Source organism: Nicotiana tomentosiformis, chromosome 12, assembly GCF_000390325.3.
Source record: "Nicotiana tomentosiformis chromosome 12, ASM39032v3, whole genome shotgun sequence".
NCBI classification, from domain to species: domain Eukaryota; kingdom Viridiplantae; phylum Streptophyta; class Magnoliopsida; order Solanales; family Solanaceae; genus Nicotiana; species Nicotiana tomentosiformis.
Window position 1 is genome coordinate 74,377,418 of NC_090823.1, and position 27,978 is coordinate 74,405,395.

Genomic DNA, 27,978 nt, shown 5'->3' on the forward strand with positions numbered 1-27,978 from the left:
ATTTTACTCAAAGAAAAATACATATCATACATAGGCCTTTCAGTAAAAATCATATGGGAACTCAGCCTGCGCACATATACAGTCATAGTGAGTAGAGGTACCATCCAATACAGAGCAAAATCTATAGTAACAAAACTATAGAAAAGTCAGCAGAAAAATACCTGCTTTACACATAAGAGAGAGGTAGACCGGTAAAATAAATACAATTAGTTTAGGCCGACCGGCTAATTCATTTAAATTTACTCCAAAAGCACAAAAAGTTGTACAAAAAAACATAGAGAAATTAAATGGCCAGCTAAGTCAATTTTACAGACAAGATATGACCGAGCAACAGATGGCCTGAACAATATCAGCAATTGAAACCGATCAAATACACAAAGGAGCAAAAGTAAGGAAAGAAGATTACCGTTTGAAGTTAAGAGAAGAAATTAAAATGATGACTCTTTTATAAAGGATTAATTAAGAGGCCGAAATTAACCGTGCAACGCTTTGAGATGACTAAAGACGTGACTATTGGAGTTTGTTTTTTTAATAAATAGCACAGTTGGGTATTTAACAAGGGTATTTAGGTATGCAAGCTTTTTTGAAGTATAGGGAACTTGCATTTATAACATATAAAATTCCAAAAATCAGTATTTACAATGTGTTGTAAACTCCTAGAACGAATAATTCCACCTCTAGTCTATACTGTGCAGGGACAATAATGATGTAAAAAGCATCATGTAGGAGACAATTCAGAGGAACTATCTGCGAGATTTTGGTCACATAAATGTCATCTATTTCAGTTGCTGCAACAACAGCTTCTCTAATGTCCAGAGCCCGTGATCAACCAAACGATCGTTGCTGTTGCCAACCCCAAGAATCCACCGGCAACAACCTGCATCCGCGATGCAGCATGTAAAATTTCTTTCTTTTTTAGGTTTGGTCTACTCTGAGAATGACCAACTGTTAAAAGATCAAATGTTGAATTATTGACAAACATGTGTATCAAGAAAAGGTCAAAGACATATGATGAAAGTCTTTTAGTTGTTTTCCCCTTTTGATAGGAAAATCTTTTCGTACTAGTAATCAAACACCAGAAAGTTATTTTCTTTCGGTCATACCAAATGCACCATGATGTCTAGTGTGAGGAAGATACAGGAAAAAAATAGAAACACACACACGCTAGTACTAACTAAATACTTGTCCAATTCCGACGAGAAAATGCAGCTCAGAAGATCTATTTCATTGGTAGAGTATGTAGAATGTAGAACTATGTAGGATTTAAACCCAAGTTATATAATTTTTTTAATTAAAAATTGAAGAGAAACCTGAGGAGGAGTGTGACCAAGGAGTTCACGTAGTGGTATGCTATCTGCAAGAGGATGTCCAGCAGGAAGTTCACACACAATTTGGTTCAGAACCTGAAAAAGAACAACCCAAGGATTTCAAATGAATTTCAGAATATGTTTTTGAAATCTGTTGCAACTATTCTATACAAATGTTATAATTTCTTTAGACGAATGCATGTAGATTCACAGGAACAACTGCTTGCAAATAAATGCAGATATCCACAACATGAGCTTCAGACCTCCGCTTGACGTCCAGCCTGCAATCTTACACCTGTGGCATCATACATCACCTGCCACAATAAATTACCACATGAGCGATCTTTTGCATAACACACAACACAACATACATACTACATAATTAGAACATACTGCAATATAATGCAGAGAGAATTTTGGAACATACTACAGATGCATTAGGGTCTATTTTCACTTTGTTTCTCATGGTGAAGCAAATCACTTTTTTACTCTAACCTAGCTTCATTGGCAGTATGTCCTTCTTAATGAAACAGAGATTCTACTGCATAAACTAGTGAACTTCAGTTACAGAAAATAAGAGAATGTTTCAACCTTGTCTTGTTGTGTATAATAGATTAAGATAGAGTAGTTCATCCTAGATTTTGAGGTGCCATGAGGTTGGACAAAGACATGTTCACTATAACGGAACAAGCCAATCCCATCTTTAAAAAGGGCATCCCGGTGCACTAAGCTCCCCCAATGCGTAGCGGGATCCGGGGAAGGGCCAGACCATAAGGGTTCATTGTACACAATCTTACCCTGCATTTCTGCAAGAGGTTGTTTCCACAGCTCGAACCCGTGACCTCCTGGTCACATGGCAGCAATTTTACCAGTTACGCCAAACCAAGCCAATCCCATCTTACATGCCACTATTTTATACATGACAGAGTATGTGGATCACTTGCAACCTCAGAGTACAGACACGATACGTATAGAAAAAGTAGCAACGCTTTAAGTCACTAATACATAACTTGAATTCTATGTATTGCGACATGTACAAGGTTAGAGGAAAAGTGCATCTTTCTAAATGTGTATGCATTTTACAATGTGATTTCATAATGAGGATGGGAAAGAATTCAGAGAGAGAGAGATGATACCACACATGCTAAAACTAATGCAGTAGCAAAGAGCGATCCTCCAAAGCCCTCTTGCAAACCAACAGCCGTGGCTAAAGCAGTCACGGTTGATGTATGAGATGATGGCATCCCACCAGATCCAACGAGTTGCTTCAGATCCCAATGTCTCTCCTTGTACCTGTAAGATACTCAGGATTAATAGATATAATCCTTTTTAAGATGTCTACTTGTCGACTACACCATGTAATTCTTTGTCATTATGTGCAGAGAACAGAAAGAATAAAATGACATACATTATCAAACACCAGTTATAAGTAATATGACGTCTCTATCCAGATGCTGATGCTAGTATTACCAGTACCGGGTTCATTTGAACCCACTACTTTTGATGCGGAGCATAAATTTATGTGTGAAAATCTACTAAAATTATAACAAATAGTAGATATGAAACTATAATAACTTTAAAAATACAATCGGTTCAATGATAAAAACATTAAAAATTGAACTCATAGAGCTTAAATCCCGGATCCGCATCTGTCTCTATCATTCTTTCATTGACCCTCTCCCCCACACGCATACCCGCTCGGCATATTTCTCATCTAATCTGTAACAGAGAAGGGCACCTGAACTTTATAAGCCTGATTTTACACCATACCACATGTTTATGCAGGATGGAATTGGACTTGATCAAATAAGAACTGGATTTAAGAAGCACTACCGCATGATGCCCTAGAGCATGCCAATCCTCATACTAATTAAGTAATATCTTAAAAACCATTGCTTAATGTCCAGAAGCATGTCAATCATTAAGTTTAATATTTTGGATCAGAATTAATAATGCTTAAGTCTAAAACAACAAAACAAATGGTGTCAGATATATTGCCAAACGAATTGAAAACCAAAAGATACTTCTCAATCCTAACCACAAGCTTTCTTGAATAAACAACAACTAGTACGACTCTATCTTAATCTAGTTGGGGTTGGCTATATAAAGCATCTGTATCAATTTTCATTCAAATATTCAATAATCTCTTTGAAGGCAACAAAATTTCTTGAATAAAAACAAAACAAATTCTTAGCAAGCTGATACATATACAACAATAACGCCTCAATCCCAAACAAGTTGAGATCCGATTGCATGAATCTCTATATCCATTAAGCTCTATTCAGGTCTCATTTTCCAATACGAATGTACATGCATTTCATCATTAGCCCGACGCACAAAGCATCCCTGCGGAAGGGTCGCACCTGATGTAGATAGCCTACCCTAATTCAAGAATGTACATGCATTCTGCTATATTCAGGTTCATTTTCAATGATACATATATATATGGGATCAATAAGCAAAAGAAAATAAATAGAAAGTGTGCTGAGCGGGGGTACCAAGAAGTGAAGAGCTTGGCGGATTGTGCAAGAGCAAAAGCAAGAAGAGCAGAGACCAGGGGATAATTTGTAAAAAAGGAAGAATTAGAACCATAATTAGACACAATTGTGGTGGTAGTAGTAGCTGATATGTTGATGGGGACTGAGTTTTGGATCAATGTCACTGTTGAACCCCTCATCTCATCCATTTCTTCTTTTTCCTCCCTATATTTCTCCAAATTATGTAGGAAATTTGGAGGAAGAAAGGGAAGAAACAATGACGATTGATCCCCTCAAGTGTTCAGGTGCTTTTTTGGGTTCTACTCCCTTTTTGGCTTCTTTGAGGGAATGAAACAATATGGAGAAGTTGGGGTGTCATTTGTCAACTCTCACCATTAATGAATGGTCATCCGAGGTTGCAGTCAAAAGAACGTGCCACTTGTTCTCCTCATGCATGCAATGCGAATAGTCTCTCTCTAAATAAAAGAGGACCTTAATTTTCTCTCTCTAAACAAGTGATGCAGTAATTATTACTCCATTTGAAAAATCAAATAATATTCAGTTTTTAATTTTATTTTAAACAGCCTAAGGTTATATCAGTAGCACTTTTATGTAAATTTTAAATATAAAAATCAAGTAAATGATCTTTTTCAAATAATTCAAATATTGAGATACACAATAAATTTAGATGTTTCGACGGTTGTACTTCAAAGATTATTAAATTAATGTTAAAAGTGAGGAACTTATCCAAAAATTGGATGAGAGTAAAAATATTGCTGATGTTTTCCTGATATTTGTGTCATGCACTCTTACTGTGATGGGAGAGGGGCTAGAATGATCTTATAGAGGCAAAACATTTCTCAAGTTTGTGCAGAGGGATTATTTTTCATGTTTTTTGGTGATTTTGGTTTGCGAAATAAAAAAGAAAATGAACACTTTCCTTTGCCATTCACGATACCGTACGTGCTTAAAGCAAATTCACTTTAGAAAAACGTACGTACTATTTAGCATTAACCATCTGCGCTGGGAAAATAGCACAAAACAAAGGATATCCCCGACATTCTACACAATAATTAACCTAATAAAACAAGCATCAGCACATGAATCACATGATTTTAAGTCATGAATAGGGGCGGCTGAATAATGCACATTTGCTCAATGCTTGCAACAAAAAGGCTCTTGTTTTTCAAGAACAATCTATGTCATGAAAATTGAAATCTTACATTAAGCCGTGGCTCCCAACTATGGAAAATTCATTAAGCCAAATCTGATAGGAAACATCTCATCTTTAGATATTCCATTGTGACGGATGAATAGAGCAGTAAAGGCATGCTACTGTACCAGAACTGCACTTTCTATATATATACAATGCAAAGAAGTTTGTACACTATTTATCACCATTAAGCACCAGCTCTACAGGAGTTCAGCATTGCTACTTAAATTAGTATGCAGCAGCTGATGGGCCCAGTATTCTCGGTAGGGAACATAGATGTGTATGCGAAACACCAAAAAAATTCACCAACTATTAGATTTTGAACCCATAATTTCAAAAGTATAATGAGTTCAGTGCTAAGAACTTCAATGGTTAAATCCAGTAAGCCCAAATTCTGGATCCGCCTCTCGCCATCAACATCTACCAGCCTTCAACTTTGAGCATGGGAAGGTAATCTGCGAGGTACATCTTTTCCTTATGAAAGAGAGCCAACAAAGGATCTGTTCTAATAGAAATGAGGACCATACTCCTTAGCTCTTTCAAAGTAGTCCTCAATTGTGAAATGGAAATTGCCACCAACTGCGGGATATTGTTGATGGGCAGCTTTTGTATTCTTCAAGTAGTTGCCTTTGGAAAGCTGGATCAGAAGTTCTTGATGTTGTGAATCACTTAAAAAGTGCTAGCAGAGAGATGCTACCTATGTAGATTCATACTCACTGGAAGAAAAAGAAAGAAATAGGATGTAGCTTTCATACTCACTCCCAAGGAGACAAGAGGGAACTATAACAGCATATCTTAGATAGCCGACGGTATTTTCACCATTTTGTAGCTTTTAAGTTAAATCTCAATGTGTCATAACATCAATCCTGGGAATGACCTTGCTTAATAGAATCCTTCCCCACAAGATTCATGAGCTCTGCCTTTGCTGCTACCGTTATTGCTTTGAAGTCTGTTTGCATATACCTTCCCCTGAAACCAGCAAGCACAGGGAGCTTATTCAATATACTTAGTTGAAGGTTATGAACATGAAAAGTGAGAGGTTCAACAGGCTTTTTTTGTACGGAACTCTTAGTCAAAAGTGAAAAAACCACCAAAACACTAATTCTTTTAAGGGCTAAAGGAGATTGATCATATCAGCAAGATGCTAGTCAGAAACCCTTCAGCACGACGTGACTTATTTGATATTCTAGGATGAAGATATTGAATATAAACACTAGAGGTTAATGTAGTAGGAATTGTTGAAATGAAAATGGCTACACTTTTTTCTGTTTTATTTTTGTCGGTTGGAGGATTAAAAGGAGAATGATAAACTCTTGAGGGCCCTGATTCCTCATCAGATAAATTTCAAACTGCACATAGTTGACAAAATAATCATACTGACACCCTTGCTAGTCTGCAATCTTGCCATGTTTCATTGCACAGCTATAGAAAGAAATACTCTGCATGTATATGCTGTAAATGATAAATGATTAACTCTAATCATCTTTGGCCGAAAAAGATCCGAGCATATTTTTCTCAATAGATCAGCTTTAGAGAGGATGTACCAGAAGTGAGTTCTCGACCACGTAGCAGACGGGAATGCTGGGCTCGCAATGCCATGCAATATCCTTGCGATAGCTCTAGGAGTAAACTTGGCATGTGAGTTGCACTGTAGGAATACCTGTTCCATGTAACAAGGAAAACATTAAGACTGCATTATTTTCTTCCCTTGGGAAGAACTATTTGAGAAGAGAACTACCTTTATATCAGCTGTCAAAAATGGGCTGCAATTAAGAAATCGATTGTGTTAGCATATAGATTGACATCTTTGGGAAAAGAACTGATGCTGTATATAAAAAGACAAACTAAAGAAAGTGTAGAAATACGTAAATGAATAGAACAAGCTGCAGTCTGTCACAGAAAACAAATTATTCTGATCCCCAAAATTTGAGGATATAAAAGACATCACAAAATAAGACACCGTGTACTGGATGCTTGAAATCTGATAGACAAGACATCTAACAACTTGGGAAGTAGCAATTACATCTCCTATGCATGAACAAAGCAATAGCCCAGAAACTGTGATAGGTTTCTCACCTGCTTCCACCAATCTTCTTTGGAACGTCAACTTCAGTACCACTTATAAAATACTCTGCAATTTTCCTTTGCAAGCAAGGTGTGTGTTGACGGCCAAGGCAACCATGCACCTTGTCACATGCTTCTGCTGCAAATACAGCAGCATCGTACATCGTGTCCATCTTCCTTACCTATGACAAAAGTCACAATCACAAGACTGGGAGACAACAAGAATACTATGTCATAAAAGCTTATATGCCTGATATTTTTGCATGAACAGCAGAAAGCTATACTAAAGCCCTTCAACTAGTAGGCAATGATACCCTGGTGCTCAGGATTGTCCTAACATATATGGATCACTTGGAGGTGACTTACATGTAGTCTAGGTAACAACTAACGCAAAGTCATGATAATTTACTGTAAGAGATAACCGGACAAAGGAAACAAAGGCTTAGGTGTTATCATTAAATTGAACGTGTTGTCTATTAATTTTAACTTAAACATAACATCTCTTCATCCCCTCCAAACACCAAAAAGAAAAAAAAAATATTTAGACAAAAATGCGCATCTGTTCCTTCAAATGAGTAGATTAAAAGTTCACGGGAAAATAACCTACCGATGGAACTAGGTAACTGTTAACCTACATTATTGTTGGCCAATGAGTTGGTAGCTTCATTTATAAATGAAAAGCTGTGTGGATTTCAGTACAGCACATGTTGTATAGTTAAAAAAGTGAAGATAACTCTAGGTGATATGCGCTCAGGCTCTTACCTAAGGATAGTAAATTTCTTATTTGTATCTTGCTCCAAGATCAAGAACCCAACATTTGTTTTATTTTTACATAAAACAAATATATGCTGATATTAATTTATCAGCTTCCGCTTCAAAAGGAAGCAAATTTACTTCAATTTCTCTTGCCAAGCAGAACAACAAAACAAGAATAGAGGAAAATGGACAAAAGACTAAGTAAGGACAATAAGCTATAGGTCAGTGAAAGTCACCATCTATTCGATACTAAAATCAAGTTTGAGACCATCTTGATACATCGAATCAAAATTCTGGAAGAAGCATGACCAGTCAATTTTTAAAACAGATGGGTGTGGCACTGAGTTGGTACTGTTCTGACAATCCTAAGCAAGTTCAATGACACTCTTCCTATGATGAAAATTCTCATCACGTTTAAACAAGGGTGTCCTCCTTTCATCTTGAACCCAGCTCTGGGATAAAGGGTTAGGGAGGAAAAACAGGACAATAGGAAGAATTGCATCTTTGGAGGAACATGAAGGAAAATCAAACTTCAGTTATTAATGAAGAGAGTCACCTTACAACTCTCAACCTCAGATAACCACTTTGTAAGCCATGTTGCTAAAGAACAGATATCCTTTGGGACTTCCATGATAACATAACAATAAGCCTGATCCTTCAGCTCATATGTAACTTCCCCCTTCAACTGAGATAGGAAAGAGAGAAAGTTATTCATGTCTAATAAAGAAAGCAGAAAGTGAATAATTAATGTTGAACTGAGGATTGCTTAAGAGCATCAAGTTTTGGTGTTAATGTCACCGTTTGAATAAAAAAATGGCAGACACATGAAGCGCACATACAAATAGATAACCATGCACAAACAGATAGTAAAAGGTTTCATAATATTAATATCTATATTGTTCCTTTAATATTTCTAAGGATCAGAAGGTAACCCTTAAAAAGTACTGCGCCAGACAAAAGAATTTTATGCTGAACATAAGGGTATTTAGTGAAGTACAACATTCTGCTGGATTTACCTAAAACTATAAACTGGAATTTTGCTGGTGCATCATTGTTCATCCCGTGTCAAGTCAAACAGCACTGCCGATTACTGCTAATATTTCTTGCTTAATAAAAAAAATAAGAAGCATGGGCCAAATGCTTATATTATTCACGGTTCTAGAAAAAGAATGATTGGGTTTGCAAAAGCACTAAAGCAATCAAAGAAATCATTACCTAATCCACCCATACAATTTTGGGGAAATTCAGATCTTTATAGCCAGCTGTGGCATCAATGCGCAATACTATGTAATACCTTTCATGAACTCCCTTCACATCCTGGTGGAAGACCACCACAAATATGAAGATGAGAGTAAGGCTATCAGAAACCAAAGACTGAAGAATATAATGTTTTTCATTTTTCCTGTCAGTTTTCTTGGAGATGAATTCTGCTCAGGTAAGGTTGTTATTAAATGTTATATCCAAAAATCAAACTTGCTGAAGAGAATTGCATAACTCTATACTCACTATCTTCATCATCATCCTCAGTTTAACTAGGATCAAAGATTTTGATGAATTACTCCATGAAATCTTTGTGTTTCTAAGATCTAAATCTTTACTGCTAAAAGTGTCAAAACATGACGTAGAATAACCAATATCAATCTGGAATAGCAAGAGAGGTCAGGAAATTCACACATAACTTACATCAGTATGTCTAGTCTTTCACTAATATGCGCAAAAGACCCCATAAAAGAACTACTGTCCATATAATAGCTGCAGATGGAACTTACCTTCAGTGTTTGCAAATGGTTTGACAAGTCATTGACTTGCAGTCTGGTGCTGTTTGCTACACTTGGTATGTCAAATATATACTGCCCATCTTTGATCTCAGAGCTAATATACATGAAGTGTATAACATAAGATATAACAGAAGTTTGTGAGAGCATATGTTTGTTCTCACAGGAAACAAAAATAAGGTACTCACTTCTTCAAGATAGCAGCAACCACAGCATCTTTCATAGCTAGCAATGCAGGGAAAGTCTGCAATAAGTTGTTAAGTTCATGATGTAATGTGAAAAATGGAAGCCGCCACAAAAACAGCAAAAGGAGGCAGACAACCACTTTTAGGTGTCTTTCTCGTTCTTTTAATTGCAAAATCCTAATCTTGCAGGTCTAGTCCTTACTAAGTAATGTTCAAAATCAAACCAAACGTTAGACCAACTGAAAATAAAATTTGCCCTCGAGCATATAAAAATCTGCCAACTGGCTGCTGCACTTAATCATGCTAAATTAACTTTAACTAACCTGATGAAAGTTTAACGTGCATGTTACACTCATCTGTGGGAGTAGGTGCAAGTATTGGACCTCGCCTAGCTCCAATTGTGTTAAGATCGTTAGTATAACCTGTGAGAGAGAAAACCAGCTCTTCAGCATCTTACTAAGATAAAAGAATGTACAACTACATCATTCAGTTCCGGTCTTGCACTATCCCACATTTGTATAAAAAAGGGAAGCTACTTTCACAGCAAAGGTATTCAACAACAGATCAGAAGGAATATACAGAGGACATGCACACATCAGGTGGTGTGAAAGTTTATTATCTATCTCTAATTGAGTAATAAAGATTAATATATGTTCTGATAACTGTAGAAGACATGTTCCAGCTCTGTTTAGGCAATGACTTAAAATGCCAAATACTGCATGTACAGGTCAATTTCATAAAATAAAATAAAAGAAGGAGCAGGTATTATTATTCAGGATCTAGGATTTTCTTCTTTTCATGTCCAATGTTCCATAAGAATGTTTCAAGGATTAGTAGTCTCATCAATATACTGCAAGTTATAAATTTAAACACAGCCAATACATTCAGTCTGTGACTGTGCTCAAGGATGTATGATGAAAGGGCCATGCCTTTGGGTTGCAAATACGTTGTCTTGAAAAAGAGTTTTTAACCCAAATAAAAGATCAAAATGGTTAAATATAGAAAAGGTGATTGGGTAGTAATAGAAGCATTCAGAAAACTGATACTCAGCATACCAATTAAAATGACAGAAAAAGTACCTCTTCTTTCATATCAAATTTACGACTAGCAGACTCTTTAACTAATGAACATATTTTCCCAGCAGAGTTCGTGCTGTCACTGAAAATTTGACACAGCAATTTGTTCACCACATACTCGTCGACACCATCACTGAGAATAAACAATATGCAAAGCTTTAGAACCCTTAGATTCAAATGAACTCTATGAATATTAAGAGTTTTTTTCATTTCTTTATCACCTGTACATAAGACTGCGAGTCTTAAAATAGGAAACATCATCAAAAAAGAGATGGCAATAAGAGATTCTACCATCACGTCCAGCACGACCAATCTCCTGCACAGGTAGCATCAATATTTTGGTTAAAAGAATTGCAAAAGTCAGTATCTCGGAAATTGCAACCGTCATAAGCATAAATATCGACCTGGACATACTCTTCCAAGCTTTCTGGTAAGCTGTAATGTATTACCTGAGACAGAAGCATTTAGCAAGTCTTAATATGAATGTCGCATAGGAAGTCAGGCACAATTGCTGCACATTTAATGCAGCAGTACTTGGAATCTTTAGTCAACATAAACATTTTGGAAATTGTTTAATGTTGAAGTGCACCTTGTGGCCAGAAAAATGAGAGATGATGAAAGCTATCAAAAGGAAGCGTGGGCAACTAGTAATCTCACATAGCAAAAACAGATAGTTACTTTTTATAATTACAAGAGAAAATCCATGTTGACTTGAACTGGGATCCGAAACCAACCACATAGCAGAATAAGTATTTAGGAACAAAATGCTGAATATAGTGGTGTTCTTGATTTCTTCTTGGAAACCTCCCTAATTTGGAGGTTAATGCAGACAAAAGGGCAAATATATCATATTGGAAAACCAAGATCTGTTCTTACAGCTTCAATATCCTTCTTATTCAGTCCCATGCCGAATGCCACAGTTGCAACAACCTTCCAGAAAATATTGATGCAAGTTAAAAAAACTTCATTTATATAAAAGGATAGTATTTATTATCTGTAAATTAAAATGAATAGAAAATATGAATTGCTTCTCTCACCACTCTTATCTTGTTTGCACAAAACAGTTCCTGCGTACGGCTCCTTTCCTTTGCGAAAATTCCACTGTGATAACTCTGAAAACAATTCAAATTGTAAGTCACTTAACCCATTAGGCATCAAATGATTTACATGAGGATGCAGGTAACTGTAAACTGTTTACAAAGAATAAACCAAAAGGCAGATACAAAACCTTTGCCGAGATATTACTGTCACATAGATATTTGCAAATGAGATCAGTTTCGAACTGTGTACATTGAGGAGGGAAACAAGAAACCAGAAGTCAAGTTATGTGATACAGCTACAGAAAACAAATATAAAAAATGAGAGTATCACAGACAAATAGGAAGCAGCACCTGAAATTTGCAGTAAATGATGATGCTTTTAGCCTCTGAAAAGGGGGAAGTCTTCAGCAAGGTCATCAGATCTTTCATCCTGAAATCAATTGAGTAAATTTGTAGCTTTCATTTTTTTTTGGGGGGGGGGGGGGGGGGAGTTATTCAGTTTGTCAAGGGAAAAGATTATGATAGACTTACCTGTTTTCGCTCAGAGATACTGACAATTGCAAATTATCCCTTGGTTTCACTGCTTGGATAAGATTACTTGATGGAATATCCAATGCATGCATCACACTATACAATGTTTTAGTAGTTGCTGTTGCTGTCATTGCAAGTATGCATTGAGCCTTGAGTCTATCACGCAGTAATGATGCTTTAAGCCGCATATACGAAGGCCGAAAGTTGTGTGACCTACCAAAATGTTCGTGATTGTTGATACCACATAGAAGTTACATTTAAATAAGCAAAAGAGAAAGAGAAAAGATAACAAAGTTGCAAAGCTAGACTAGAAAATGTAACTTTGAAAAGGTCAGACTCACCATTCAGAAACACAGTGGGCTTCATCAATAACCACAAGTGAAATTTGAGTGTCACAAAAAATGGATAAAAATTCTGAATTGAGAAACCTCTCTGGTGAAACAAAAAGGACCTGAAACATAAGCATCCACTTATTTTTTAGGACAAGGAGATACCGGAAAGAAAATGACCTCATGGAACTGCTATCGCATCTTGTTTATAATATTAGTCAACACTCAAATGAGATCGAATTTTTATATGCTCATCCAAGAAAGTCCACATTAAACTTGGCCAGCAGATGTGTGACTAAATGTGATAGTGAATGGATTAAAGCTACTTTGATAACGGTGGTGTCCGGCAGCTTTGCACACATCAGCTATTCCAATGGCTACATGTATCATTCTATCAGTACATGTACGGAGTAATTCTAGTCACCAAGACTTTAGGCAAATGGGAAGAAATCACCTAGCCCTTTTTTTTTGGCCTCGGCTGGGATTAGAACCCTAGTCTCCTATGATCTCCATTCCAGTTCCATCAGCTGCCAGGTCACACATTTGGGTGTAGAAGTATATAAATTTAGTCGTAAAATAGCAGTTGTCAAGTGGGTTCAAATAAAATATTTATGCAAAATTTAAACAGCTTTAATACTAATTTATATATATACACAATATTATTTTTTTGTGAAGCGGGTTCAGTTGAACCCGCTAGCCACCACTTGGGTCCGCCACTGGGTGTACATCAAAGCAACTTTGGAGGAAGTAAAAAAATCTTACCTTTATGGATCCCTCTTCTAGTAACTTATAAGTTTCCAAAACCTCCTCAGGTGTCTGCAACAGTGAAAACATTAACTCAGGAATAGCTCAAAATGCCATAAATTCAACAGGGCTAAAATTGCTAATAAGTTATACGCAACCTGGCTGCTACACAAAAGACCACCCTCCACAGCAGCAGGCAGCTGCTTTAGCTGATCAATCATTAAAGAAATCAAGGGGCTAATAACAACCGTAACTCCCTGAAAAACCATTGCCGGCAACTGATAACACAGCGACTTCCCAGCACCCGTTGGCAAAACCAACATTGTAGATTTCCCTGAAAGCACCATCTTGATTGTCTCCAACTGGCCATCTCTAAATGAATCATAACCAAAAGTCAGTTTTAACAACCTCAACAAATTCTCATCCAACGCCTCATTTCTAACTCTCATCACAGCTTCTTCAATCAACTTTGCATCAAAATCCATCCTTTCCCCTCCTCTTCCCTTAACTTCCACAACTAAACCTTCTTCATCACACAAACCATTCCCCCCTTCCCCTTCCTTACCTACAACCCCAACTTTCTTTTTCCATCTTCTATAGAACTTTTTACCACTTGATGAATTAGAATTCCTTCTTTTGAATTTTGATGCAAACTTTTTACCATAACCATTTATGTTGAGCCTTACAAAGTTACCCTCATTAACACATTTAACCTTCTTTGCAGGCAACGAAGATGACACGTTGCTCCCTATTAAATTAGGATGTTTCCTGACAACTGCTTCCTTCTTTTCAGTCTGTTGAGCCAGTCGGGGTTCAATAGAATCAGCTTCAGCAGGCTCAAGATTGAGAATGGCTTTTCGGGTTTTCGAAAAGGAAGCAAATTTGGATAAGCACAAGCCTCCAGCAGGAAGAACTTCACCAGAACTGTTGTCATTGGACAATAGGGTGTCGTTACGGTGGATTTGGAAGGGTAAATCGGAGAATTTTGGTGGGGAAAGTGGATTTTGAATTAGGGGTTTCGAACAGGAAGCATTTTTCGTTAAATTTGGAAGAACTTCACTTGAAACGGTGTCGTTTTTATGAATTTGGAAGGGTGAACTGTAGGGATTTTGTGGGTTTTGAATTGGGTTTTCTAGGGTTTTAGGATTGGAAGGAGGATTTTTTTTGGGTTGTTTGGTTGAGGGTTTTGGTCTTAGAATTGGGCGGGAAGATTTTGTGGATGTTATAGAGGTGTATTTGGCTTGAGTTCTTGACTTTGCGGTCGAAAGGAGAGCACGGCGCGACGGCAACGGCGACGGAGGAGGAGGGTGGCGTGGTGGGGTTGAGGATATGTGAGAGCCATCGGAATCGGAGTCGGAATCCATAGAAGATTTGCTCGGAGTTAAAGACTGGACTTTTGCTTTTTTCACTATTTCCTCCAAATTTCCCGCCAAGATCCTGTGAAGATCAATGTTTTTTGAAAATATAAACAAATTTCGTCACTAAATCATTTTCTCTTTCTTTTTCCTTTTCTCGAGAGAATATGAGATTTGGAATAATTTCATAACTTGACAGCAAACAAGCTATTAGGTTATATGTTACACTAGTCCTAGGGTATGCGTTTTGCGCGTGATTCTCGTCTCAATGACAAGACGATCTTAAAAATCACATATATTACTAAATAATATGTTTGAATTATAAAATAAAAATTAAAGTAAAAGTGTAAGTTTTTGAGAATGATGAATGTTGATCATATTTACCTAACTTGATAAAGGAATAAATCATACCCCGCAAAAGTCATCTAATGTCTCAGTTGTATTTCAGTGACTTAAACACAATGTAGCATTAGAGTATGTGTATTGCGCGTGAACCGATAACAATAAGTATAAAATTATAAAAGTTAGATAAATAATTTTAAATGTGTTTGAGATATAAAATAAAATTGAAAATAAGCTCATGAAAATGATGAATATAAGTCTAAAAATAAAATATGTTGAGTCAGTGTTCTAAAACAATAGATCATAAAATATAGTTCAAAATTAAATAGCTATGCAAATTTAGGAATTTACATTAAATATATCAAAGTAGAAAACTGTCCTTTACTTTTCAATCAACTTCATAATATGAAAGTTAAACTGTTTAATTTTTGTCTTAATATGTTAGTTTGTCAATTTTTTTAATTATAAATTATAGGTATTATAGAAAAAAATAGTTAATAAATAAAAGTAATATACATTATAATTTTTTTGTAACAGACTAATATATGTTATTTTAATTGATTTTAAAAATATTATAACTTCTAACATAGTTTAAATTAAGAAATATGTAATAATTTGAAAATTTTGTTTGATTTTAAAGTGTGAACATTCTAATACATTACTATAGTGTTCCTACGAATTACTAGGTATTGTAATTATGATGAAAATTTAGCTGTAAAATATCAATTTAGAAAGAAAAAAAAAAAAAGGATGGTGGCAATACAATTATTTAATTTGAGTGAATATAAAACATTTATTTTGTATTTTATTTATAGTTTTGAAATTGAACAAACGGAATCTAAAGGGCGAAACGAAAAACAATGACTAATCTTACTCTTCCTTTTCTTTTTAAAAATTGTTATTACTTTTCCTTTTCAAATATGTTATATTACACATAATTCAAATAAGGAAGGTCTTGGTACACAAAATCTATATTATTATTGAAAGGAGAGGAGAAAGCATTCTTCTTAAGCCAAGTGGCAACCTAGAATAAAGCCACATGGCATAAATAGTTAATATTAGTTGTTTATTAAATAATTAGTTATTGGTTATTATTTTTGAATTTAAATATCTATAAAATAATAAAATAAAATATTTTACAATAAAAACGAAAATATCTATCAAATAATAAAATAAAATATTTTATAATAAAAAACGAAAATTTAAAAAAATTATTCATTCAAATTGGCGAGTAGTTTCAAGTTGGACTTTTTAAATTATTTTAAAATAAAACACTAAAATTACAAATAAAATAAACTACTGCCAATTTAAAATTTCTTTGTTTTTTTAATAATTTTTGTTTTTCTTTTTAAAAATAAAAAGTTTATTTATTCAAAAACTATTTTTGATAATAATAGAATAATTTATAAAATAAAATAATATGTATCTTCTATTAATAAAATGAAAGTAGCATACAAAAATTTAAATAAAGTAATATGATAATAAATATTGGATAATATAATGAAGAAAAATATAGAACTAAATAGTTATTCGATGTCTATATAAGTCTTATTAATTTAATAGAGATTTTATTCATTAAAATTCAGATAATATTATTGAGAACAATAGGAAAAAATTTTAAATAAAAAAATATTTCAAGAGTAATAAAATATATATCTTCTATTATATTACAAAGAGAAAGTAGTTGACAAAAATATTAAACAAAGTAATATGCTAATAAAATTTTCTATTAACAATGCAATTATATTAAATATTGGATAATATAATAATAAGAATACATAACAAAAAAGTTATTCGATGATTATATAAGTACCTTTAATTTAATAGAGATTTTATTCATTAAAATTCACATAATATTATTGACAACAACATAATAAAATTTAAAATAACAAGATTAATAAAATATATATATCTTCTCTTATATTACAAAACGAAAGCGAGCAGGCAAAGATATTAAACAAAGTAATATGCTAAAAAACACTATTAACAATGTAAAAATACTAAACATTGGATAATAAAATAAAGAAAAATCTAGAACAAAAAATTTATTCAATGACTATATAAGTCACGATAAAAATTTAATTTAATTAATATTTTTAATATTGGCCGCGTATCATGTGGGTATGACTACTAGTATAGTTAATTTTGAAGTCCTAAATATTAGGACAATAATAAAATGACTATTCTTAAATATTAGAAAAATATTAAAATGACTATTTTGTCTAGTGTGAATTCTTTTTTATTAAGGGTAGAAAAGGCGAACGACATTTCGCTAAGGGCCTCCATGCTTTTAATATAGTACTAGTTACTATGTACGTGCGTTACACGTAAATCTTTAGTCAGAATTTTGATATAAAAGAACAATAAACTAAATTTAGTAACAAATTATTTACAAGATAAAATTCATTGTTGCTTCACCGTATTCAAAGAAATAAAATATTAATTATACAAATGATGATAAATCAAGTCCCTGATTAAAGATTTTAGAGAAGTATATATTTTTAATCACTTCTAAAAATAATAGCAGATAAATATTTTTTTGGTATATATGTGAATTATATATATATATATATATATATATATATAGTATACACATTCTATATACTATTTGGCTAGTTAATATAATTATTTTTGACAAAGCGATCAATTTTGTATTTTGCCCTGGATTTAAGTATTGTATACTCCGTGATTATTTAATAAATTACAAGGGATTTCGATTTTTGTACATTTTTCACTCAAAATGATCACCCCACTCCTTAAAATATAATAAAAATAACAATCACAACTATGCAAGAAAAACAATTACATGTGACACCTATTAAGATGATTATTTTAAAACATACAATGTAACATTGTTGAGAAGTTTTTTAAATTTTTTGAACATATGTAAGAGTAATAAAATACATGATTAATCACATGAATCACATAATTGCGTCGAGTTCGTACATTTTTACTTGAAAATAATATATAAAATTGCGAAGAAGTATAGGATAATTTTGAAACTCAATTCAATCGTTTGAGTTAAAATAATTTTAAAACTTTTGGATAAATATCCACTATTTAAATATGTACTATCGAGAATAATCAAGAATTACGTGGACATGAATCACATAATTGCGTCGAGTTCGTACATTTTTACTTGAAAATAATATATAAAATTGCGAAGAAGTATAGGATAATTTTGAAACTCAATTCAATCGTTTGAGTTAAAATAATTTTAAAACTTTTGGATAAATATCCACTATTTAAATATGTACTATTGAGAATAATCAAGAATTACGTGGACATGAAGAATATATACATTTAAAAGAATTATATTACTCTAAAATAACATATGTATCCCTCAATAAATCAGTAGCTTAAATAGTACAAACATTTATTTTGTAAAACAATAAATATTTATTATCTAGAATAAGGTAAATATGAAAAAGATAAATAATTTGAAAAATAAAACTTAAGTTCATAAACTCAATATCCCCAGAACAATACACAAAGATAAAATCAATACCTTATATTATACATGCTTCCTAATTGTTTGGAAAGTTCCAGCTAATTTTCACATTCTATATGAACATCGTGATATATTTTTGCTTTTGTAACAGAGCCGATCCAATCATTTTATTGTACTTACTTTAAACTGTTTTTAACCAATCATCACGCATAATACATTAATAATAATATTCTAAATATTTTGCTTTTTATTTTTATATAAATTGATGTAACATTGAATTGGAAACAATTTATGGCACTTGAACATCTAATAAAAATAAATCAATCAAAAAAAATTTATGTTAAACTTCGATATATAGAAGACTTGAACGAACCCGTTCTAGGAAATAATGTAACATATATACATCGATTTTCTTTGAGAAATTTGTAAAAGAATCAATTACTCATAATGAAGTAAAAATAAATAAATTAAAGAGAACAATCTCATTTGTGTTATTAGAACCACCTTATTATCATGTAAAATAAAATATTCATATAAACTTACCCCTATATTTTTTATCATTTAAAAGTAGATGTTATATTTTAAAAGATTATAACTTAATAATATTTTTATTATTTAATATTTTAAAAATTAACTCAATTTATGTAATAACTCCTCATACTTAGGAACACATAATATATCATATAATTTAGTTTTAGCTTTATATGAACTAATAAGAATTAACTTTAAAGGATAATAAGAATTTTTCAATTTGTTTAAAATGTTATAGATGTTTTTAAAGCATAATACTAAATTTCTCTTAAAGTACGTGCCTTATTTGTTATAGAGAATTGTAATTAGGAATAATTCTTTTTGATAGAAAATTATGGACGTGCTTCTCTTATGACGTTGCAGGGTTGTCAATATGTGTAGTTTAAATCGAAAAAGAATTCCATTATTAGGTAATTTACTATCAGATCCTTAAATTATATAAATATTTAAGGGCATAAAAGTTGATTAATGTTTCAGGGATATTTTAGTCGTTTAACATTTAACATAAATTATTTGTGCTTTTATAATTTTATATATATATATATATATATATATATATATATATATATATAGAGAGAGAGAGAGAGAGAGAGAGAGAGAGAGATAGATAGATAGATAGATCATCATTTAGTATTATATATAACACTATTTGATTAAGAAATAGGGTTTAAGGTATTAATTCAAACTAATTGAAATAATGGCTTCAAAGCCCTAGTCAGTATTTAGTACTAGTTGGCTGGAAGAAAAGAAGACCAATTTAATTAGATACTTTACATAATTTGTATCTTAAGAAATTTGTAAAAGCTATAACAGAAAAGTGTCAAATATTTTAGAATGATATGAAATTGAATAATGTCATGTAAATTTGATAGAGAAAATAATAATAAATGCGAACACGATATAACCACAAGTTGAACATGTCTACTTTAATAATCGCTATATGATCTAACCATTCAAATTAGGTCTTAGTGGTATAATATGATCTCAGGCATATGGTATTGAGGTATTCATGTTGATAATTGTGAATAATAAAGATTTAGGCATATTAGCTCAAGAAAAGTTTGTTTTTATGGCCGCAAAGGCGAATCTAGTATTTTTATAATATGGGTGCACCACTAAAGAAATGAGAAAAAAGAAAGTATTAAGTGGAATTGATTCATGTTCCTTTAGGTAAAAAACTAAGCATTCAACCAAGTGCATCATTTAGTCTCTTTAGAGTATGGTGCGAACGGATAATATTAAATCAATTCTAGCAAATATGTACATAAAATGCCTAGTTTGGTGAATAGACTATGGATTCACGTTCCCATAAAATAGACTATAAATCGGCCCGTTTATGGGAGCTTTCTTTGATTGTAGTGAATGGGTCAGGAAATCTCTATCTTTATGATAAACATATATTCAGTTTGCAAATTCGTTATACAAAAAATAAGAGTAATCCAAAATTATCATTGCAGAACAATAACAACAATTAGCAGAATGAAATAAAGTTTTATGTAAATATTTGTTTTTGCTAAATAAATCATTAAAAAGTACTAAGTGATTACTACTATTTATCATCATGAGGGATCTTCACAAGAAAAAGAATTAATTAACTCATCATCATCCATCATTTAAATTGTGTTCCCCTCTTTGATATACTATATTATTATCGCTACAATAAATAACTCACACTTGTCTTACAATAAATAAAATATATTATTTCTGCTTAGAGTTGAGACTCTTCATCTCCCATCTCCTCAACTCTTGAGAGACGGTTCGGACAGTCTTGGAACTCACATGTTTTCCATTATTACTTCTTCTTCTCTCCTTAACTTGTGCTGCTGGTATTGATAGGCGATTATGGCTTTCACTAGCATCCGTTTTGTAATTTGTACACTTCTTTTTCGATTATCAATTTCACCTCTTTTACTTGTTTTCCCAATGAATTCAGACTCTCTCCTCATCTTAAAATGTTTCTTCTTTTTCCCAACACATATATATTTCTTCTTCATCACTAATTTGAGACCTTTTTCGTTTGAGAATATATATTCTTGGTTGTACTTCATCATCCATAGCTCTCTTGAGTTTCTTTTCTCTCTCAGAAAGAGAATTATCTTCTGTTGGCATAAGTTTTTTCTCTGAAATACACATGATCACATTATCACTAATTTTCTTGTCAAACTCATTGATCAGTAGTAGTATTATTGCTTTTCCAACAAGTAAAACCAATCATATCAAAACCCATTAATCGTTTCTTGAAATTCTCTTTCTCCCACCTTTTCCTAGTCGGACTTTTGGGGAATTCCACCAAATTAGCATCTCTTCAACTTGCAATGTTGGGACTTTCCTGTATGGGTATTTTCTTGTTGATTTCTAATTTTTCTTTCTGATGAATTTCAGAAGCACGTTCACAAATCAAGAGGAGACCGATTGGAATGAACTTCTATATCTTCAACGTCTTCAACTGTCAACTGCCTCATCTTTCTCTACAATCAAATTACTTTGGAAAAAGAATTGTTTGTTATATAGACTTTGCGTTTACCTAATTCAGCCCAAACTACAACTCCCAATTACACAAGGAAAGAGTTAATTTCTTACGCGGTCCTTTCCTTCATAATATAGTCGTTAATTTTAGACTCCCAGTGTAATTAGGTTATGCATTTCACTGCTGCTTTTCATCTCTTCTTATTTGCAAATTCAGTAAATTTTACTGAACGCCCATATAATATGATTTCAGTTGTTAATATTCTTTTTATACAAAATTAAAAATTAATTGGAAATCCTACATAAATAAGGATTTTCATTATTTTAGAGGATTTAAATGTTTGGTTCTGGAAAACATGGGATGCATGCAACTAAATAAAATTATAAAAATAAAAAAAAAAGTAAGTTGAAGAAAATATAAAAATCTCAATTGAAATTACTAATATAAATATATATAATTTATGACATTTCAGAAGAGATACTAACACATTTTTGTCACTTGTTTAAAATTTAAATTTTGGATCTTATTTGAGCTACTGTTTTTTTTGGGTCAAATATCAAAAGTTTTTATTCAACCAGTATAGTTAATTACATCCCCTCTAGCTCATGTGGACTATAGAGCTAGACTCAAAGAAGCACATAAAGAGGAGAAAAAAAAACCTTTCTATTTACATTTCAATAGTCCCTCTACTATCTATTGACAGTTAAGTACTACGATCAAAGAGGAAAACTATTCAACCCTTCCAAAAACTGCTTCCATTTAGCCTTTTTTTATCCTTTGACATATAGTTGGACAATATCTCGAATACCTTAAACCCCTCCAAACTTGACACGTATTATTGGTTATATTCTTGAACTATTTGTGGTCTTAATTACCCTCTATACTTGGTTATTTGATAGTTGTTACCCCTTTGGACGATCTCATCCTAGAAAAGTGGCATGCACTCGCCTGCCACGTGGATTTTCCTATCCATATGGCATTTTTTGAAAAATAAAATATATTTTATATCTTTTTAAGTGTGTTACTTTTTTAGATAATCTTTTTCGAATAATATTTATAATAAAACTTGGCTAGAACTACATTATTTAGGCTATTTTTTTTTATTTGGCTAAAAATAATAAAGTTTTAGTTATTGTTTCTTGAATTTGACCTGAAAATAAAGATTTATACAGTTGAAATAAATAGTCAAGGCATCTAAAAAGATATAAAAAATACATAGTTTGATTTTTATTATTTTGGCTATAATTTTTTATATAGCTCCAAATTATGGAGCTCTAAAATATATTTTTTTATAGATATTACCGGAAAAAGTAAAAATACACAGTTAAAATAAATAGTCATTACATCAAAAGAAGAAATAAAAAGAGTGTACAATTGCAAGTTCATTATTTTGGCTATATCTTTTTATTTGGTAAGAAATAATGGAGTTGTAGCCATTTTTGTAACTGATTTGACTCGAAAATAAAAACATAATTAAAATAAATAGACATTATATCTAAAGAAAAAAATAACAGAAAATGCACAACTAGTAATCCATTATTTTTGCTAAAAGTTTTCTATTTGGCTAAAATAATGGAGTTCCAACCAAACTTTTACAAATTTGGCCCAGAAAAAGAAGAAATATGCGGTTGGAACAAATAGACATTATATCCATAGAAGAAATTAAAAAGAATAAAAATTAGAGTAAAGTCCACATTATATGTTAAGATGAAGCAAGAAGAAATACATAGTTGTAATAAATAAATCATTATATATGACAATTAAAAGTTAAAAAATAACCTACTTGGAAGCCGATTTTTCAATTTTTCTTCACTCTTACGCGCTTAAAAGAGAGTGCACCCACACTCTTTGCCACATCAGCATTCAGGGAGGTAATTGCTCTCAAAAGACCAAGTTCAGGTGGGTAATTAAGACCGCAAATAATTTAAGAGTGTAACTAATAACCCATATCAAGTGTAAGGTGATTTTTAGGTATTCCGCCTATCTCGAATTCTTTGGTTAGTATCAATCTTTCGCCCCTGAAATCTTCGCATATTTCGCTCCATCCATATATGATAAACCAAATAGGAATGCCAATATACTAACTCGGAGTCTGGCATTGTTACTTCTTTTTGAAAGCCAAGTAATTTCTTCTGCCCAACTTTCAATTAAGTCTCTCTCTCCTAGAGGTGTCAAACGGGTCGGGTTGACCCGGTTCCGGACCGACACAAATCAATTTTAGACCGGACCGGACCTGTAGGTAGGGGACCGGGCAAGGCTGGGTTGGGACGAAAAACGGATTGTGCCGGGTAGGATAGAGGTACCGGTTAACCGGACCGGACCGATTCAATGACTATTTCAATTTTATTTTATTTTAATATAGTTGATCGTTGGCAACGGTCAGCTACCATTTTGATTGTTGCCCAACGAATATTTTGCAAGAATAGCCCTTTTTGAGCATTTATTTTCAAAAATAACACTTTTAGTATTTACTAATTTAGCCTTTTGAAAAACTATAAATATACCCCTCCCTCTTCTTCATTTCTTCACTCATCTCTCAAACACAAATTCTCAATTCAAGTTAAATCATGCCCCGTGCTTCTAGAGTGCACTCATATGTTTGGGAACACTTTGAGGTGGTAGAAGAAAATGAAGAAGTTCGCAAAGTAAAGTGCAAGAAATGTGGTCGAGTCTTAAATATTTGTTAAAAGTGGGAGGGCACATGTTGTTTAAGGAGGCATATGAAGAGTTGTCTTGAGCGACCTCCGAAAATTTGTATTTAAGTTGATTTGAGACAATTTGTATTATTTTAAAATTATTAGACTTATTTAAGCTTAATATTTTAGTTTGTTAGATTAATTTGAAGTATTATTATGCAATGAGAACTATGAAAGCCTTTGAAGTTTGATCCTTATATATCAAGTTATAAGTTATATTGTTTTCATGTTCATTGTATTATCTTAAAATCGTAATGAATTTTTCAAATATAAGGCTTTAAATTTTAAAGCCTTTGAAATTTATTCAAACATTCTTTTTATACGTTAGTTTTTAGTGTTTTATATTTTTAATTTATCTTAATATAAATTACGATTGTTATACAAAATATAAAATATAAAATACAAACAAAAAAAAACTCGGCCCGACCCATTAGGCCCAGAACCGTTCTAATTAAATTTTGCATCGGAGAAGTCCAAAACCGGTAAATCCGGTAAAAAATAACCGGAAACCGACCGGTTCCCTTTTTCCCTACCCCCGACCGGCCCGGCCCGACCCCTTGATACCTATACTCTCTCCCATCCAGCGAAGTAGCGTATCCCAGATGGTTCTTGAATACTGACATTCAAAGTAGAGATGGGACATTGTTTCTATATTTCCTACTGTTGCATAGCACACGTTCATTTGCTACACGTACACCCCAAGTTGCTAATCGATCAACAATAGTAAGTCTTTGGTGAAGTGCCAACCAAAGGATGAAAGTATGCCTAGGTATTGCATTTGACCCCAACAATATTGTTTTCCAATAAACTTTGGGTACTGGGGAGTAGCTAGTGTGTAGGCCTTCTGAATATTGAACTGCCTCTTCTTGCAATATTTACTGATGTTGTCAAAAGAATCGATGCCTAGGTACCATTGTCTTGTGTCAAACACTTTTCTTACGAGCCATCATGCTTGCTTGGGTGTGTTGATTGTAGTAAAATGATGCCCCTTTATATAAAATTTGTATATCCACCTTATCCAAAGAGCATCTTTCTTTCCATGTATAGCCCATATTAACTTGCATAGTGCAGCTTTATTCCACCAGAGGAAATTGATAACATTCAAGCCTCCAGCTGAAGTAGGCATACATACTTTTTCCCACGCAATCAGTGCCTTTTTTTAGGAGTTATGATTGTCTGTCCATAAGAAAATCCTACAAGGAGTAGTGACTAATTGGATGATCTTTTTTAGCAGCAGAAACACTTGTCCCCAGTAGGTTTGCATTTCAAATATGACACTCTTTATCAACTGTAGTCGACCACTGTATGAGAGAAATTTGGTAGTCCAGCACTTGATTCGAGCAATGACTTTCTCAACCAGTGGCATACATTGTTGCACTGTCAATATTTTTTATGATAGGGGCACCCCCAAGTATTTGAATGATAGTCCCTCCAGCTTGAAATGTAACTCAGAGATGATCATTTTTTTAAATTCCTGAGGAATTCCAGCCATATAGACAAAGCTTTTATCCAAATTGGCCATGAGTCCAGAAACCTCTGAGAAATGATTGAATGTGTCAAGAAGTAGCTGTATGGAAGTCTTGTCAGCCCTACAACACATTATTAAATCATCTGCAAAACAGATATGTGTGAGGTTCAACTTTGCACATCATGGATGAAAATTGAAGTCAGGGTTGTCCTTAAGTGTCTTGAGAGTTCTATTCAGGTATTCCATTACTAGGACAAACAAGTAAAGAGATATTGGATCCCCTTGTCGCATACCCTTCTTTGCTTGGAAATGATTAGTTAGGCCACCATTGATCGGCAAAGATTAGTTCACAGTAGTCACACATTCCATTATCCACTAAACTATTTTGTTAGGGATCCCATATTTCAGTAGAGCCATGCGTAAGAAAGGTCATTCAACTGAATCATATGCCTTACTTATGTCCACTTTTATGGCACATCTGGGAGATACTCCTTTTTGAGTGTAGCCCTTCACCAGCTTATGGGCAATAATCACATTGTGTAATATGCTCCTCCCTTCTATGAATATTGATTGTGATGGTCCAACTATATAATCTACCACTATTTTCAATCTTGATGTAAGTATCTTAGCAATGAGCTTGTATAAGGTGGTACAACAGGCTATTGGTCAAAATTCTTTCACATATGAGGGACTTGAGACCTTTGGCACCAATGTTACAGTAGTACTGTTAACATTTTTCAGCAGCTTCCCATTCTCAAAAAATTCCTTCATAACCTTTATAACCTCTTCTTCAATAGTCCCCCAATATGTCTTGAAGAACTCAGCTAGAAATCCATCAATGGCAGGGGCTTTGTCATTAGGCATATCTTTAAGTACCTGTTTGATTTCTTCATCAGTCAAAGACTTGATGATCTCTTGATGTTATTCTCTGTTTAAGCAGGGGCCATTTCTAGCTATTATAACATCAAGGCAAGGTAACTTAGTGGCATTTGTCCCTAGAAAGTTCTAGAAAAAAGATATGAACTCTTGTTCAACCAAAGAAGGATCAGTCAATTTTTGTCCATGTTCATTGCATATAGTAGAAACTTTGTTTCTAGCCTGTCTTGCTTTCAAATGTGCATGGAAGAATTTTGTGTTTGAATCTCCTGTTGCTATCCAAACTGCCCTTGATTTCTGCCTGTACACTTTCTCTTGTATGCCTTCCTATTTCTCTAATTGCACAAGTATCTCCTTTTCCTCCAAGATCAATTGGTTGTTAAAGAGATCAGAACCAACATCAACTTGTATGCTCTGTAGTCTTTCATTTAGGATGTCTACCCGCTTCTCCACAAAATTGAATGTTCTGTTGAGACTTTTTGTTCTACCTCCTAGAATCTGTAGTTTCTTCCATACTTAATACATGGCATGAATAGATTGGCTCCAGGCCTCTTGGACTATCTGGTTAAAAGTGTCCTCTTAAACAACATATTCAGTGGCCTAAAAGGTTTGGGTAAAAAGTTCTTGGTGACCTTAGTGCACACTAGTATAGGATAATGATCAGATACCCCATAATTTTCTTATAGTGCCTCCGTATTATTGTACTTCATAAACCAATGAGAGTTGCCAAAAGCCCAATTTATATTATTGTAGATTCTATCTTCAGCCTCCCTTTTGTTGCACCGTGACCATTGGTATCCTTTTCTATTTAACTGACTCGGTCCAATATCAGTTATGCATTTTTGTAAGTCCTCCGCCTCAGCCTGGCTAACAGGATTACCATGGATTCTATCAGTGACAGAAAACATAGTGTTAAAATCTCCTAGAAGTAGCCATGCCTCCATCATAGTGTTGTTGATTTGTCTTAATTGTTCCCATGTTTTCCTCTAGCCTACTATCGTGTTATAGCCATACACAAAAGTCAAGCAGCAAGTAAAGTTTGAGCCTTTATCACTGACTTCACAATGCACCAATTGGAACCTGCTAGTACTATTTTGACATCCACCTGCTGAGTTTTCCACAGTACCCAAATTCTCCCATTAGGAGCATGTGAATAGTTAGCAAACATCTCCCAATCACTTCCAAATTTTCTTTTATCTTTCTCAACATTCCAGATTTTGATTTTCATCTCAAGGAAACCTAGTACTGTTATTTTGTGTTTAAGCAGAAAGGCGAGTTCTTTCTGCTTGTAGGGC

General features: G+C 33.4%; 2 protein-coding genes across 3 annotated transcripts; both read right to left on the reverse strand.

The window, feature by feature from the left end:
- Positions 1-424: 424 nt before the first annotated feature.
- Positions 425-4,153, reverse strand: LOC104086864 (uncharacterized). Its single transcript, XM_009591208.4, has 5 exons — positions 3,806-4,153; positions 2,444-2,600; positions 1,571-1,621; positions 1,311-1,403; positions 425-877 (listed from the first exon to the last, which is right to left on the reverse strand). Exons 1-5 carry the CDS (start codon positions 3,991-3,993, stop codon positions 806-808), a joined length of 561 nt encoding a protein of 186 aa, XP_009589503.1. The 5' UTR covers positions 3,994-4,153; the 3' UTR covers positions 425-805.
- A 766-nt stretch (positions 4,154-4,919) lies between these two features.
- Positions 4,920-14,998, reverse strand: LOC104086865 (ATP-dependent DNA helicase Q-like 5). Of its 2 annotated transcripts, XM_070191523.1 has the most exons (20): positions 13,656-14,998; positions 13,516-13,569; positions 12,766-12,875; positions 12,425-12,637; positions 12,245-12,323; positions 12,082-12,135; positions 11,891-11,965; positions 11,730-11,783; positions 11,258-11,302; positions 11,075-11,169; positions 10,857-10,986; positions 10,101-10,199; positions 9,781-9,836; positions 9,587-9,689; positions 8,374-8,502; positions 7,074-7,243; positions 6,736-6,760; positions 6,542-6,657; positions 5,827-5,966; positions 4,920-5,713 (listed from the first exon to the last, which is right to left on the reverse strand). In XM_070191523.1, exons 1-19 carry the CDS (start codon positions 14,859-14,861, stop codon positions 5,858-5,860), a joined length of 2,922 nt encoding a protein of 973 aa, XP_070047624.1. In that variant the 5' UTR covers positions 14,862-14,998; the 3' UTR covers positions 4,920-5,713; positions 5,827-5,857. The 2 variants fall into 2 exon arrangements, with proteins under 2 accessions (XP_070047624.1, XP_009589504.1); XM_009591209.4 differs by having other exon boundaries at positions 4,920-5,966.
- Positions 14,999-27,978: the final 12,980 nt, after the last annotated feature.